The following is a 16,704-nucleotide window of genomic DNA, read 5'->3' as shown; positions in this document are numbered from 1 at the left end:
GAGTATTTTATTACTTTTTACTATTATGATTCATCCTAAAACTCCAGATATGAAGAAATGGAACAAGTAATAAAGTATGAGAGGAATAATAATTTTTAACATTAAAAAAATTTAAATTTTATAATAAAGTCGATTAATTTCAATTAAATTCCATTTCAATTGACTATCACTATTAAATTTTATAATTTTGAATCTGTGCATTACACATAGCCAAAACTAATTTGTGATAAAAAAAAAAAATTCTACTTCCTTCGTTCTTTTTTACTTGACTCGTTTTTACTTTTACACTATTCATCACCTCTCATTTGACCGTCTTTTGTGAATAATATATAAGGAAAAACATATTCATGTAGAATCTTTTTAAATTAGTCTCAATAAGTATTATAATTATATAATTTTTACTTATAAAAAATTAAAGTTATTAACCGTTAAAGTTTGGCATTGGCAAGCTAATAAAATAAAATAAATAAGTCAAATAAAAAAGAACAAAGGAAGTACTACTGAGTAGAGTATTTTAGGAGCGGTTTTTACGGGATTAACAACATACGAAGTACTCCGTACTTTGTTTATCAAACTGTGCAGCCTCTTGTCTCAGGGAGTTTTAATCGCTCATTACTTTCCAGTGTGCTTTCTATCTTTCTCTCTCCTAAAAATTCCTGGCCGACAATGGAGATCGACGGCGAGATCAACGGCGAGGCGGTCGGACGATGCCTAAGCAGCTTCGTAGACGACGGTACCACCGAAAGCCACCGCTACTACCTTGCTCGAAGAACCACTCTCGAGATGCTCAAAGACAGGGGTTATGCAATTCCCAGTTCCGAAATTGACCAATCTCTTCATGAATTTCGCACTATTTTTGGCCCTATTCCTGACCCTGATCGCCTTCGTATCACCTCCTTTCTCACCTCCGACCCCTCTAAAACGGTATAACAATATTTCCCTTTTCCCCAAAAACCCTTGGGTTTTATTGATTTAGTTTTGTTTTTTTTTATGTGAATTTTTGAGTAATTGGGTTTAAGGTTTCTGGGTTTTGTTTGATTTCGCTAAAATTTTGTAACTTGTGAGTTTGATTATGTAGAACATAATAGTATGTGTTCTTTTTCTTGTGTTTTTTTTGAGTAATTGGGTTTAATGGGGTCTGGGTTTTCTTTGTTTTCTCTTAAATTTTGTAACTTTTTTTTTTTGTTTGAAGAAGTGTAACTTTGTGTCTAATTATGTATAATATTATAGTATTTGTTCTTTTTCTTGTGATTTTTTGAGTAATTGGGTTTAATGGGGTCTGGGTTTTGTTTAATTTCTCTGAATTTGCTAATTTTTTGTTTAATTATGTGTGATATTTGTGGCATGACAATTGATTCATATTGCATTGCTTGCATATGTCATTTATCGTATTTGGTTAAGCTTGTGAACAACCTCCTGCTTTAACTATCAATTAATTCCCTCTTACCCCAAGAATTCTATGATTTTTATCTATATTTTTGTCTTTTTTTGGTGTTATTTTTTGAGTAATTGGGTTTAAGGGGTTTGGGTTTTGTCAAATTGCAGTTAAATTTGCTAAATTTGTGTTTGATTATGTATGAAACTACATATTTGTGTTTGATTGTTTACTATCTAGTACTTGCTTGGCTATTGATTCATGTTGCATTGCTTGCATGTGTCAATTATCGTTCTTGGTTGAGCTTGGTGAACCTTCTGCTTTATTTATCTATTTAGTTTTAGGAACTTGTGAGGAGTTCATAAAGACGTAAAGGGCAGTGATTTAGATGCGGAGGTTCCAAGTTTTTTCTTCTTTTTTCTGTGTACTTCATATAATAATCTCTGAAGTCTGAACTAGGTAGCTTTGTGATTTATTAGCTAAGATGGGTGGTTAATGAATACCAGCTAACTATCTGGTGAAGTTTATTAAAGCTTGATACCATATCTTTACCTTTTACATTAATTACCCATGTTAATTAGCACGTGTATGAATACCGATGCATATGTATAGAATATATGGATGATCATATCTTGCCTTGTACAAAATTTATGTACTAATCTTGTTTAGAAATCGTCTTTGGCTATATGGCTTGAATTATATGGAAAAACTCAACTAGTGATCACCAATTCACCATAGACCTTTTTTTTTTATTGTGTTATTGAAATTGGACGACAATAAAATTTGACTTTTGGGACTGTTGAGTCATATCTGGTATTGTAACCTCTGTTGTGAAATCATTCCTGACAAATGTTACTTCATCTGTCATTGTATCGCTTATTATGTGCTGTAACAAGTAGCTTTACTTTTCCAACCATTATGTTTAAGCTCCGATCTTTGTAGATGCTTTGCCAAAATATCTTACTTTCTCTTTGCTCTGAAATGAATTGGCCATTATTAGGTGGAAACACATATACTTTGTATTATGTAGTTATATACCCTTTAGTATCATCAATTATTTATGCGTGTGTTACTGTTGTAATGAATCAAAATGGAGAAGCCCTCACTCTCTGCTATCAGCATTTGTCTGCTTCTGTCAAATAATAACCTGCTTTAATTCCATGCAATCTATTTCTAATTTGGTTTTCTTGACTTTGAATGCAGATCATGGTGATTTTCTGTGGGCCTCAGCTGGTCAAAGTGAACTCAATACGTGGCATTGGAGCTCAGATTGTTAACAAAGAAGGTCTGAATGGCTTGATACTGATATTACAAAGTAAAATAACAAGCCAAGCTCAGAAAGCCGTGGATGAATACCCGTTTAAAGTCGAGATATTTCAAGTAAGTTTGTTGAGAATTAAAATACTAACTGCTAGATTTCACCCTTTGAGTTTCTTTATGATTCTAGGAGCTCTACATCCTGTTTCGTTGTATATATGTCTTAAATGGAAATTGTAATCTAAAACTTAACATTTGTTTTCAGATAACTGATTTGCTCGTGAATATCACAAAGCATGTATTGAAGCCAAAGCATCAAGTGCTGACTCCTAGGGAGAAAGAGAAGCTCTTGAAGAAATACAATTTGGAAGAAAAGCAGGTAGGTAGCTTATCTATGGTGGATATACTATGGATTATTACAGTTTGTCATATGCAACAGAACATTTAAGAATATGAATCTTCGTGCCATGCCACTATTTGTTTTTTGGACTAAGGATTGTTATAGCCTTACTCTTATCTGTATGTCTGTGCCTAGGATGTTTAGGGAAACTTTGTATAGAATACCAGTGGTATCAGAAGACATGAGAGCTTGGAAAGTTGGAATAGGATAAAGGCCCAGCAATATGTTAGTTAACATCTGTATTGAATTCCTTAAAAATACCCAGAAACTTTTTTTTCGGAAAATATTTCTGTTTTTTGTTTTGTGTGAAATGACAGGTAGAGGAGGATGGGATGGGGGTACAAAAGCAATGAATGGAAGTAGAGGTTGTTAAGAGGGAGAGAGAACATGGTATAGAGTAAAAGGAATGTTATGTTAATGTACCTAATTTAATGGCGAATTCAAAATAATTCTAAGTATACTTTGGTACTTTTAAGGCCACGTAAGGATGTTCCAGGAAGTTGTTCCTAGAAGATTTTGGCTTGACCTCTTGATATATCTGTGTTTTTCTTCACCTTTTGATGAAAGTCTCGTCCTGCATCACTTGAGTGATTGATTGCCTGTAATCTTGGTCTCGTGTGTTTTTTGTATTTTAATTTTTGTGTGATCACAAAGGAACTGATTGCATGTTCTTCTACTTGATTCTATGCTTTTTTTAGTAACATGGAAATTGTCTCCCTTATGTTTCAGCTTCCTCGAATCTCGGCAAAGGATGCAATTGTAAGACATTATGGATATGAGAAGGGGCAGGTACTCAAAGTGACGTACAGTGGTGAGATCACACAATCTCATGTCACTTACCGTTGTGTATCATAAATTCATATGGTGCGGAGCCAAATCTACTTTCTCTAGTGTTTCTATTTTTAGGCCTAGTTAGTTAGGTCTTGTAATTTTATCAAATAATTAATGTTCAATGTTGTGGAATATTGTAGACATGAAATCCTTTCCGTGTCGTATTCCACCTTCTGTTGTGTAACTTTATCAAATAAATAATTAATGTTCAATTGATATTTGGTTCTCTGGCCTTTCTGTTTTTAGGGCTGATTGGCTAACTAGTTTTATCGAGCTATATTGTTCGACGCTGTGGTGTAATGATTCCAGAAATTGAATGCTATTTCTTGCCCCTTATATTTTGTAGTCAACCAGTTTTTGTGAAGTTGCTTTAATAGTTATGCTTCGTACTTTGAATATTGTTACCAACTTAAAAAGTGGTCAAGAACTGTGGTACCTTGCTGATGTAATGACTCAAATGGGCACCTATTGAGAAGTCATCTTTGCATGATTTCTTTGAGCAAATCAACCCCTAATACATTCTAAGACACTTGGGTATTTCCGGTTTAAGAATAGAATTTGTGCTTAATTCACCCTCAACATTCATTAGTATGCAACTATGCATTTCTTTTTCTGCTCATTTCCCATTTGTGTGCCATTCATTTGTGATAATATAAATATCCTCTCTTTGAGACTTATAGATATCCAAACACAGCTTCAACTTACATAGACTTGTGAAGAGGTTGGGAAGCAACCGATATTATAAGAAGACGGGAAGGAGACTAGTATTATAAAGGACATTCTTGTGAGATTAAGGAGAATCCTTGATTATCGATTACAGATTTATATTCATGAGAGCTTTTGAAAATGTGACACTTATCTGGGATGGATGTACAACTCTCTTTCAACGGTAAAAAAGTTAGGGCCTACTATTTCACATTTAATATAAAAATATTCTACATCTCCTATTACATCTACTTTTTCAATAAAATAATACCCCACTATCTCCTATCACATCTACTTTTCCAATATAATAACAATTGAGAATTGAAAGTCTAATAGGCTACTACAAGAGGGGGGTGAATTGTAGAAGCAGTGAAGTTTAGAACTTTTTGCGGAATTAAAACTAAGTAGAACAGTAAAGAGAGATGATATAGACTTTTGTAATTTTCCACTATGTAAATAAACTCTTTTACAAGTGAAGAATAAAACCCGTAACAAGTTCCACAAGATTGGAACTTGTTCCCAACTCTCACAGAAACTTCAACTATGAAGTTTCTTTAACCTCACTGATTACAAATCTCACAATCCCAATCCCCAAATATCTTGATTACAAACAGCAATACAAGAACTTAGTACGCTCAAGAATATAAGAGATGTAAAGGAACTTCTCTTCACGTTATTAATGTATACTGGAATGTTTTAGCTCAAGAAGTGTGTTTTTGCAAAGATCAAGTTCGTGGCTTTTATAGAGAAGATTAATCCTTAACTTCCACCTTAACCACTAACACATGTCAACACCCACTTTCAATTAGTGGAGAATCGTGACAGTGGTTAAGTTAGTGGAAGTTTCTTAAACTTCTCATTAACCCACGTACTTCAACAATATAGCTAAAATATAGCTTCAGTAAAACCGTGCAACAAGGCAATTTTGACTTCTTCAAAAGTTTGTTGAAAAGATTTTATTTGAAAAAGATATTTTATAAAATATTTATTTATTAAAAACTAAACTTAAAAAGATAATTATCTTATTCAAAATATTCAACTAGATTAAGTTAATTATAAAATATCTTTTCCAAAATTAAATCCACTTATTAAAAATAGTTTTATCATAAATCTTTAGAATACTTTTTTATTCCAGTTATATTATTTTAATAACATGATTCATTGAATTTCCTTCCAACTTATATTTTTGAGCGCTTACAATTAAATCTAGAACGTAAGATTGTATGAGGCATCATTGTGAATGCTACTCCGCATTCCTTGATTTGAGTTCCTACTCCGAAACAATCTTCATTGCTTGAACCTTTCATTCACCAAGACTTAAAACTCTCGTTAGTCAAGTTTGTCAGTTTGTTCATCAAAACCAAAAGGGTCAACAAGAATCAAATAACAACTAATCACCTAAACCTATGTGCTATAATAACTTAATAAGTGTATTAATACGAGCAAATTGAATATATATCCTTGAGCATATTAGAAAATTCATAATCTTAGGAAAGATAGACATAGAGAAACCAGTGCAGATCGTCTGCTCTGTTGCTTGAGTGCATCCAGCTATGCTGTACCACAGAAAAGTGATGTAACTGCTGTAAGTTGGATGTTCCATGTAGCAAGAAGATCACCACATTCGATTTTCTATCACTGCAGAGACTATGGCCTTGATTGTATCCTGCCATGATGCAAAAATCATCATAAACAATCCTGGTAAATTGATAAAAATGCCAAGGGATGACTTGGGATCATACCACAGAATGGTCCTTCAGACCAAGAGAAAGCACCAGTGACATAGACGAGCCAGCAGCGCTGAAGAAATCATCGAACAAAATTGTCAATGCTTACAGGATAAAGTAACCGTAAAAATGAAAAACCGAACAGAGAACTATCAAATGCAATAGCCATCCTTTTTAGATAACATCACAAATTTAAATCAAAAGACACATTCACTGTAAGAGTAGCAACTCTTTAACCTCTGCTCAAGCGATTCATTCTTTAAAGGCAACAATGTTCCACTAGACCACTACAAATGAATTCACTTGGAGAAGCCTAATACTTTTCTGTAGCCCTCAAGATTGTTTAAGGGCTTTCTACTAATTGTGGTAGATCAGGGACGCCATATCAAAGATCGAGCTTTCCCCTTGCAGTATTAGGGCAGAAGACAGGTCCTACACAACAGACTTAACTCTTTAACCTCTGCTCAAGAAAATGTAATTTCATTGTCGTGCCTAATTCAATCCTCCATACACAATTCTAACTTCAAGAAGATTTTCATACCCAGACTATGGTTAGATTGACAGCTTTTTTCTTTCCTTTTTAAGGAGTGAAAAGATATACTTTATATAAGATATTGTAAAAATAAAGATCCAATGGTAAGCAAACTTGTTTTTAAAAGAAGAAAAAATCAAGTAATTCAATCCAAAAGTTCACCCAGTTGCACTTTCTATGCACCAGAAATTACCTTAACAAAGCTACGTTGTGCTAGAAATTTTGGGGGGCCTGAATTTCGTCCCTCAATGCAAAAATGATTAGAGAATGTTGCCTGAAGCCTTAAAACCTATATTTAGATCAGTTTATCCCCTCCCCTCAACAGTTTGATAAAAAAGAGAGGCAAATTTATCTCTATAGAAGACAATGAATAAGTCGCACCGTTGAAAGCTTACAATTCAACGAGATGGTCAAGAGGGGTAAATGTAAAATGGACAGGTGTTAGCTTCCACGCTACTGAATTACTATTTGCTCTTAGAAAGGCCATAAACCAAATCCCATATTGTTGAATAATGAATACTACCTCCCTCTTTAATCTCCAAAATCTTCGTAAAAGATTCTCATCTAATTCCCTACAACTTAGGTCATACTTGGAAATTAGTGGTTAGTTATTATCTTGTTGTATTAGCTGGTTTGGTTAGCTAATTGCATTAGCTTTGTGTAAAAGTACTTACTACTTAGTAAATAGCAGTTAATTGATAACTACTTTACCGTGTAAAATGGCCAATAAGGGCACTAGAATAAATTATGGTATGGAAATTTTTTGGACAATTAACTGTAAGGATAGTAAATTTAACTATAAGATAGAATACGTCATTTCACAATTACAGTAACAAACCTCTCTTCAAAAAAGCTCATGAAACCAACTTTTTCAGCCTTTTGGACTCAAACCTCTTTTCCAATTATCCCTCAACCAAACACTACGTCACTACTACTAGAGTTTCACTAGTCAAACCTCTCTCAACGAAACAACCCCTAAATCTCAAGTTGATAAGCTAATAAAAGTTTTTTCAAGATGATACTTACCTTGAAACAAATAAAATTTGCTATGTCCTGTTTTACAAATGGCCTGACTCTTATTTAATCTATAAGCTTTATTTCACAGTCAATAGTAACACTTTGTCATCCTATCTTCTTCCAAAGATACATCTATTATTTTATGGAATCCATGATTAGTTCGGTAGGGAAGTACAATGTTCTGGATATCTGGGTTGTTTATGAAGGGGTAAAATTTTGAGCTGAAACACATCACAAGTCACAACATTTTTTTTCATCTTAAGAAATGGAGATAGTTCTCCAAATTGTTAATTCTATCACAAGATTTACCAAAATATTAATTCTAAAAAGTATACTAATTAGCTTCTCCTACAGATAAATGGTAACCAAAGTACTTATTTTATAAGGGATAAACATGTCTATACCCTATAGATAGTAATACCAGTGATTGAGCTAACATCTTCAGGGGAAAAGAATAAATAAAATTTAAAGCATTTTATGCAATTGAAGAGTTAGTAACACATGGAAAAATTCATCCAGAGATTCTTAAAGATAGAAAAAATATACGTGAACTCAGCGCCAGAAGGGGGGGGGGGGAGGGGGGGGAGGGGCTCAGCTCTTATCAGAAATGAGCCATGGGACAACTGGGGCTGAGGAGCATTGCAATACCTCTACCAGCTATCTATAACTTAATCCACATTAAATGAACAATGATGATGACAAAGGATCATCTTGTCTCAAGCCACTTGAAGCATGAATCCAATCTGGGCCATGCCTTCTTCTATCATAGCCCTTCTGTGTAACTAATAAGAGTGTCAGCTATCTACTTTTAACTCCTGAAATCACATAGTAAATATGAATGGATCTGCTCAGTGCAAGGGCTTTTAAAGCAGACTACTAGCCCTTTCAACAGTAAATCTATATCTGTTAACATTTATTTCCAATATGACTTATACTTCATCCAATTAAAAATATTTGCAACATTTTCCTTTTATGGAAATATCATAATAGCTGCACCATTTCCACATTTGGTATGTTTGTTATAGAAGTGACCAAAGTGGCCTTCCTGATTTCATTTCATGAGTTTCAATACCCCTCCCAGCTTTACTTCCCCCTCTATCTCTTCTCACCCTCTCCATCCCCTAATCAACCCATCCCAAAAAAAGGTTTCTACATTTTGCTAAGATAGATTGTGCTAAACCAAAGCTTGAGTTGGACTTGGAGCTGGTGGTTGAAATTAATTGTAATGGTGTTGAGGCTGCAAAAATTTGGCGGTGGGTGGCTTCCTATGATGAGTGTAGTGGGCAAGTGGAATGGTGATGGTGGTTGGGTGAAGTTTGAGACTTTGAGGTGGTGGTCATTTCCAGAGTCAAATAAGGGTTGCTTGGTGTTGGGTGGTCAAGCTGTCAAGATCGTTAGACGATAGATGGTAGTGGTTCCTGTATGGAAAGGAAGGGTATAATTGTTTTTTTTAACCATATCTCTCTTCTCTCTTAAAAAAAAAGCCACTTTAGAACTAGTGCATCTATTTATAAATGGAGTAAGTGTAATGTTGCATATGGCAACAGGAACTACATTAGCTACAGGAACCGGGGCATGGGTAAGAGGCGTCTAAGCAGGTATTTATTGAGGTCTAGGTTCGCACTCGGAGAGATAGTCTTATAAGTTTCAATTTCTCTTAGGTCCGCTCCTGGCTGATGCCCGCTTAATGAAAGGGAAATCCCTAGATTAAGAAAGAATTTCCTTTGTAATTAAGCAGCATCCTTTAAGTGATAAAAAGACACCAGGAAGAATTGCCGCTCGCTAAGGGATCCCCCTTTCTTCTCAATAGGGAGGGAGGAAGATTCATTTTGGTTAGGCGTGAGCACTTCTATTGTTGATGCGAGCTATCCGTATTCGGTTCCCGCGGGAACAGGATTCAAACCTGTAATCTTCAGGGCATGTAGAACAATTAAAATTTCACATACTTGGTCTTCTAGGATGAAAGATAAATGTATGCCTAATCTTTAGAATTTATCCAGAGGCCTACTAGGCTACCCACCTTGGTACCTTCACAAAATCCGTCATGAATAAAGTGAATAAAATCAATAAAGGACTAGTAGGCATGGAAAATATTGGATTGCATCACTTGGAGCCTGGGGATCTATGTGATTTGGTCAAAATTGTTTATAAAGAACCTTTTTGCCTCTGCAGCAAGGTCTGAATAACCACCAAAGGACTTTTTTTTAGCCTAAGTTGGTGGATATTGGTTCTTCCAAGACGTTCTTCACAATCAATTTCAATTATTCATGCAAACCAAGGAGCTAAATTCTATCTATTTCCTATCACTTTGCTCCACTCCCCTAAGTGGGTAGACAATAGACATTGGAGGAAGGTAGGATCGGACATCACTCTATTGTTATGCTTTATCCATAGATAATTACTTGAGGTTTTCAGGCATAAGGCATAAAGCAGGCCTATGCTTCAATGGATTATTGGAAATTCATCTATGAGGTCAGCTTCTGCTTAGGGTGATTGAACACCAAGAACACCGAGAAAATGACACACCAAGTATTTAAAATTTCTAACACATGAAAACAAAGCATCAGCTCAAAGGCTTTTCTCTAAAGATTGAGCAAGAAAAGAGTTTACCTTATATTTTCAATTAACTGACAAGCACAAGCCGAAAGCAATGGCTGCATAGACAGCACGTTCATTCAATTAGTTTACTTACCTATGATGGCTTTAAGCATTTAGGTAAGAAGTTAACAAACCAGTTTACCTCATCTCGTTTGCCAAATATGACAGAAACATTGAATGTAGGTTGAACTGATACACCTTCCTCCTTTCTGGCTTGCAGTAACGTTCCCATACTTCCAAGCTGAGTCACAATTACCTGTTTTCATACTCTTATTTAAATTACAATTACCTGGTAGATAGAAAATAATACTGAGAGCTGTAAAACAGAATGTCACTAGATGGAGCAAGATGAGTCCAATACTCACAAGGAAATGATCTTCATAATGACAAATGACCAGATCTGTTTTGATTTTCTGTCAACCAAAGTGCAAGCATCCAGTCAATAATAAAAGTGTCAAAAACATATCAGGATCAGTCCAAAAGACATTTTTTTGAAAATGAATCAAATTGGCACTGCAAAATTACTTAACATATCATCACGTAACTTACACAAGAATAAACTTCAATTTCTTATCAAAGAAAATATAAATAAAACTTGAATGTGTTTCAATATCTTTCAGACTAAGTAAAGGCACAAGCAAGTTAAGAGCCATGTATGAGCTACAACCAATGTCTCAAGTTTCTTTACTTGATCGGTTAGCTTCAAATTAAATGGATGCATGTATAATAAAAGCACATACTTCGTAAAAGAAGTAAAGATATCAAATTAACCTCTTTCAAGCACCACAAGCAACTTAATACATATCTAAGAGCTGTAGTTGGCAATATCATCTAAAAACAGTTAAAATAAGTAGAAAGATTATTTTTAAAAATTCATAAATGAAACATTTTGAGATGAGACAAGCAGTAGAAGAAACACCAGTTAAACATATTTGAAAAATATAGCAGCAGAAGAGGAAGGACATTTGATTAGAAAAATAAAGGTAATCAATTCCCAATTACGGATAATGTATAGTGAATTAAAATTTTTTATTGAATATGACTGTAAGAAACATGATACATGACTTTTCGACGTTTCCGTAACCAAGAATTAAACTGTAGAACAAATCGAAGACAATATCACCTGAACAATAACACAGCATAGACAATGACGCAAGCAGTACATGGCATGAACTTTACAACAATAAGGTTCTCAATTTTTTGGTCATGATTCTACTTAAGTAGCTCATTCTATTTTCTTTTAAAATTTTGGTAATTTAGATTATCCTTGCTGTTGATAAGAGGGAAAGGATTTCTCAAACAATACAGCTTTATGAAGTTTAGCATTGGCATAAGCAGCTTGATTCTTAAATGAACCAGTGGCATCTCATATCTAATTAAGCAACTGAGCATGCTGCATTATATTCAACCCAAAACCTAGCAAAAGCAACACCTTTGATTAAGAAAGGGAGGGAGGGAGAGAAACCTGGATATCAATAGTGAGCTTCTTATGGGGTACAGGAAACCCAGCAGGAGAAGTGTCCATAATGAATGCAAGAACGTGTTACTGCAAGAAGGACCTCATTATTCAGAATAGCAAGTAATATAATGAGGGGACAAGTTTCCATCCTGTACTACCCTAAGTACAGATTATCAATTGCAAATAATTGAGCTATAGAAAAAATAAAGAAAGAAAAAACAAAATATGCGATACAAGTGGAAGAAAGTACAGGGATAACCAAATTCCAAAAACATAAAGGCAAGCTATGGAATTAAGGTTCAACTTCATAATCTGTAATGCTTCAACCACACTGCATCCCGTGATCACTTGGCATTACCTTATGACGGAATTTAATTGTATAGCATTGACATAAGAAGGCATTCACTCCCTAATAACACAATAAGCAAATGTTCCTAAAATGTTGCCACTACTACTTCTAACGGAAAACCGCTCAAGTTTTACAACTAACACACGCTCAAATACTCCGTAATAGACACAATAATTCTTCATAAAAACCTACCGAGTATGATTCTATAATTGGAGTAATAATAAAAAGGATGAGTTCAATTTCGAAAATTAAAACGAAAGCACACAAACCATTATCAATAACTTGAAAGTTGACACAACAACGATCATAACTCTCACTCCATAATAAAAACCCACAATTGCAATAAAAAATGCAAGACTTTCACAGTGGTCATTCAACAATGACACAATAGCAATACTGGAACATCATGAAAAAGGTTGCAAGATCATCCTATTAAGTAAATAATTAGTCTGATTACATACTTAGCTTAACAATGGAAACTATCAAAGTTCATAATCAAATTGATAATTCATTTGATTATTTTGCTAATTCACCCAATCATTTCAACAAATTACCAATAAAAAGAAAACCATGAACCCTAATTGAAGCTTAATTAGCAAGTTAAAACTTGAAATCCAATGACAAATCAACCAGCAGTATATCAAATTAATTACTTAATAGTTGAATCACTTAATTCATTCAAAGAACTCAATTAATAAGAATGGAAAATAGAATTACTGTGGCTTAGCAGAAATGGTGGTCAGCTCGTCGACGCTCGACGGGTAGAGGTGACGGTGCCGTCTCCAAGATTTCCAAAGTGTGGGTTCGGAACTTCAGAAGTTTGGAATCGTAATTAACAAAACTCCCAATATACAAAAATCAAACAAATGAATTGGAAACTATGGACTATCAAAGTATCAATCTATCATGTCTATCAATTAATTATTAATCAACAACTCCACAAGTATTCAAATTCAACTATTCAACTAAATAACTAATTGGTCTAATACTCTAATTCAATCAAATAATCAATTATTCAACAAGACAACAATTATTATATCATTATATCCCAAATTCCCAATCAAATTAGCAATTATCATTTACCAATTACCAATAACTCATCAATAAGGCAATAAGGCATAACCGCAGACGGAAGACCCGCAGTAATTAATTTTTTAGAAAAAAATAGAAAGACAGCAAGTCAGCAACGCAATTCAACAATTCAGCAAATGCAAATCGCCAAATCGAGTTAATCGACATTCGAGTATTGAGTATTCGACAATTTCAACAGCAAGACAATTAGATAAAGACAACATTCACAGTTTCACAGCAAGACATTAAGGGACAAAGACAACATTCACAATTTCAACAGCAAGACAATTAGACAAAGACAACATCCACAATTTCACAGCAAGACATTAAGGGACAGCCGGAAAGGGCGAAAGGCAAGCTCACTAGGTCGACAGCCGGCAGGTCGAGGCGTCGAGGCCGTCTGAGTGACTGACGAACTGACGAAGTCAAAGAGTCGAACTGTTGAAGACCGATTGTTCGAAGTGCCGAACCACCTAACCAGTGGCGTATGGTGAAGGCTCGGCCGCAACTAATTCCGACACTTCAAAATCAACAATCAACACTTCAACAATTCAATAGACAATTCGACAATCGACATTTCAACACTTCAACAATCAACAAACAAGTAGTGAACTAAGTGAAGTAGTGAAAAATAGCAAATTATTAAGGGACACTGGGAAAGGGCGCAAGGCCGCAAGCTCACCAGACACCAGTCCACTGGTCGTCTGCCGTCTGGTCGTCGTCGGTGGAGCCTGGAGGCGTCGACGCGTCTGGGTTCTGGCGTGCGGAAGCCGGAAGGTGGTTTGGCGCGGCGGTGAGGCGGTCTGGGCTGCTGTCTTGGACTCTTGAAAATCTATTTTAAGCAAAAAGTGTGAGTTATACTGTTAAAGGAATTGAACCTGTCCGTTCGTTGATCGGGTGTAAAACATTTTCAATGTATGAAAATCATTTTACAATGGAAAATCATTTTTAAAAAAGTATTCCATTGTTTGGTTGAATGGAAAATGATTTTCCATTTTAAGCATTTTCCATTGTTTGGTTGAACTGAAAATTCAATTGTGATGGAAAATGTTTTCCCTCCACTTGTGATGGAAAATATTTTCCTTCTAAATTGGGTTTACATTTTAATGTTTTACACCAAACCAAACAATGTAAAATAGGAAAACATTGTTCAGTGAAAATGTTTTACGCCCTACCAAACGGAACCCAAGTAGAAAATACCACTGACCTCACCCTTATATCTTGTCATTTAACAAACAAATATTTTATTTAACCGTTTCTCAGTTTTTGTTATTTTACAACAAAAAAAAATCAATTTTTTTCAAAAAATCAGTTGGTTCAATGAACTCACGCTAGATCCGCCCATGAGTAGAGGTGGGCATCGTGCCGTGCCGGCCAGGAAGCGGGTCGTGCCGTGACGGGCCACGTTTTGGCACATCCTAGCCCACGGCACGGCACGGCCCACGTGCCGGGCAGCGGACCGCCACTTTAATTTTTTTTTTTTTTTTAATTTAAAGAATTGATATATATATATATATATATATATATATATATATATATATATATATATATATATATATATATATATATTAGAGGTGATCATAAATTCGGGTCGGGTCGGGCCTTAATATCAAATGTCATGCCCAAACCCGCCCAAAAGTGGCGGGCTTGTTGGGCCAAAACGGGCTTTTAACTAAAAAATTGATTTTTAGCTTGTCCAAACCCGCCCTATTTTCGGATCGGATCGGGTTGGGCTAGCGGGCTGGGCCATTGTTGATCACCTCTAATATATATATATAGCCGTGTTTGTGGGCCGGCATGCGGGCCATAACGTCGTGCCCGTGCCAATTTCCAAAAAACTTGTTCACGGCCCACGCGTGGGCCACCGTGCCGGAGGCGGGCTCGTGTCGGGTCGTGCTGCGACCATGCCCGTGCCGACACGGCCCATGCCCACCTCTACCCCTAAGAGGTGGTGCAGATGCAGAGAACTAGAGGAGAGACAACTTTGAACTGTGATTCTACGACTCACGCCTTTTGTTAGGACTTCATTTTGTGACAAGTGCCCTTATTTCCTATATAACGCCCAAAGATAAAGAAACTAAAGTAGGAAAAAACTAAGTAACACCTACACCTAAGACAACAGCTAAACAAGCCAAAGCTACGTCCTAGCAGGTACCATTCTCGACCTTGTAGCACCTCCCAAATCCTCCAATAAAACCGCCTCAGATCCTTCGCGACCGCCGAGAAAATAGTTAGAGGTTGAGACGCTTCTACCCCAAAGTTGACTAGCTAATCTGTAGCTCGATTCGCCTCACGGTAATAAAGCCCAAGAGTGACTTTCCATCCATCACGAGTGAGGAGAGCGCGACACTTTCGAAAGATATGAATATAAAGAGAGTTGGGGGAAGTATTTCTCACCAACATTTTAATTACAACCTTCGAATCAACACAAACTTGCACTTTCTTATGCCCACCATTCCATGCAATAGCCAAACCCCTAAACACCACAAGTAGCTTAACTTTTGTACAAGTGCACATTCCATAGTTTATAGCATAAACCTCAAACAACTCTCCTCTATGCCCTCGAATCAATCCTCTTCCCCCCAGCTTTCCCTGGAGTCCCCTTTTCAAAATTCTAGGGGAGAAATGCCTAGAATATTCGAAATTACGTAGGAGATTCAAAATTTCTAGGTGTTTATCCCCTAAAGTTTTCAATTTTTTCGCGTTTTTATCTTATCATAACTTCTGGTTACAAACTCGGATTAAGACAAATAATATATCGTTGGAAAGCTCTGAAAGTCTACTTTTCAACCCAATTGGAATTAGGTCAATATCATTTCTAGATCTTAAATAGTACCTTAAGTACTCTCACTTTGCAGGTTTCGAATTTGATAAGGTCAAAACTGATTGTGTGTTTATGCATTTAAATTAGATTATACAAACTACAATTTAGAAATAAATTACATTAAAATGAATACAAATTTTATACTTAAAATATCAAAAGCATTATTGACTCAACCAACCAACTCATAATAGAAAAGTCTAGATCAAGATCAAGCCGAGTTAAAATTAACTTGAGCCGACCAACTGACTGAATATATGGACTAGAACTGGCAAATGTATCGTGTCATTCTCGTGATGGTGTTCGAAGTTAAACGGGTTGGAGGATCTCAACACTAATCCGACCATTTAAATAATGTGCCGTGTTGTGTCATTAGTCCCACTCAAAATATTATATTTAAATTCCATATTGTATGGTTATTTTTCAATTCTCAACATAGTCAACATTAACCCGACCTATTTAATTAAATATGTCGTTAGTACTCTAATATTGAGTGGTCCATTCATGATTTGTCAGACAAAACGATGCATTTTATTTTTAATGACTCAAATTCAAATTTCAA

General features: G+C 35.5%; 2 protein-coding genes across 5 annotated transcripts; one reads left to right on the top strand and one right to left on the bottom strand.

The window, feature by feature from the left end:
• The first annotated feature begins 553 nt into the window (after positions 1–553).
• On the top strand, positions 554–4,199 carry LOC110707451 (DNA-directed RNA polymerase V subunit 5A-like). Its single transcript, XM_021885467.1, has 4 exons — positions 554–924; positions 2,579–2,755; positions 2,898–3,011; positions 3,762–4,199. The coding sequence occupies exons 1-4, from the start codon at positions 667–669 to the stop codon at positions 3,885–3,887; spliced, it is 675 nt and encodes a 224-aa protein (XP_021741159.1). The 5' UTR covers positions 554–666; the 3' UTR covers positions 3,888–4,199.
• A 1,626-nt stretch (positions 4,200–5,825) lies between these two features.
• On the bottom strand, positions 5,826–14,185 carry LOC110707449 (proteasome assembly chaperone 3-like). Of its 4 annotated transcripts, XM_021885463.1 has the most exons (9): positions 14,004–14,182; positions 13,685–13,841; positions 12,968–13,060; positions 11,908–11,988; positions 10,808–10,855; positions 10,585–10,698; positions 10,455–10,498; positions 6,311–6,368; positions 5,826–6,234 (listed from the first exon to the last, which is right to left on the bottom strand). In XM_021885463.1, exons 4-9 carry the CDS (start codon positions 11,965–11,967, stop codon positions 6,184–6,186), a joined length of 375 nt encoding a protein of 124 aa, XP_021741155.1. In that variant the 5' UTR covers positions 11,968–11,988; positions 12,968–13,060; positions 13,685–13,841; positions 14,004–14,182; the 3' UTR covers positions 5,826–6,183. The 4 variants fall into 4 exon arrangements, with proteins under 4 accessions (XP_021741155.1, XP_021741157.1, XP_021741156.1 ...); XM_021885465.1 differs by lacking the exon at positions 12,968–13,060 and having other exon boundaries at positions 14,004–14,185; XM_021885464.1 differs by lacking the exon at positions 13,685–13,841.
• Positions 14,186–16,704: the final 2,519 nt, after the last annotated feature.

Source organism: Chenopodium quinoa, unplaced genomic scaffold (assembly GCF_001683475.1).
Source record: "Chenopodium quinoa cultivar QQ74 unplaced genomic scaffold, ASM168347v1, whole genome shotgun sequence".
Taxonomy (NCBI): Eukaryota; Viridiplantae; Streptophyta; class Magnoliopsida; order Caryophyllales; family Amaranthaceae; genus Chenopodium; species Chenopodium quinoa.
Note: the sequence above shows the minus strand (reverse complement) of the source record. Positions and strands in the feature narration are given on the sequence as shown.

Bases quoted from the DNA above. Each gene is read 5' to 3' on its own strand.
- LOC110707449 (XM_021885465.1), bottom strand. From the start codon at position 11,967: ATGGACACTTCTCCTGCTGGGTTTCCTGTACCCCATAAGAAGCTCACT. The intron at 10,499-10,584 runs GTAAACTGGTTT...CTGTCTATGCAG, and splicing joins TATTTGGCAAACGAGATGAG to CCATTGCTTTCGGCTTGTGC. The intron at 6,369-10,454 runs GTAAACTCTTTT...TGATTTCTTCAG, and splicing joins CAGTTAATTGAAAATATAAG to CGCTGCTGGCTCGTCTATGT.
- LOC110707451 (XM_021885467.1), top strand. From the start codon at position 667: ATGGAGATCGACGGCGAGATCAACGGCGAGGCGGTCGGACGATGCCTA. The intron at 925-2,578 runs GTATAACAATAT...CTTTGAATGCAG, and splicing joins CCTCCGACCCCTCTAAAACG to ATCATGGTGATTTTCTGTGG. The intron at 2,756-2,897 runs GTAAGTTTGTTG...ATTTGTTTTCAG, and splicing joins TTAAAGTCGAGATATTTCAA to ATAACTGATTTGCTCGTGAA.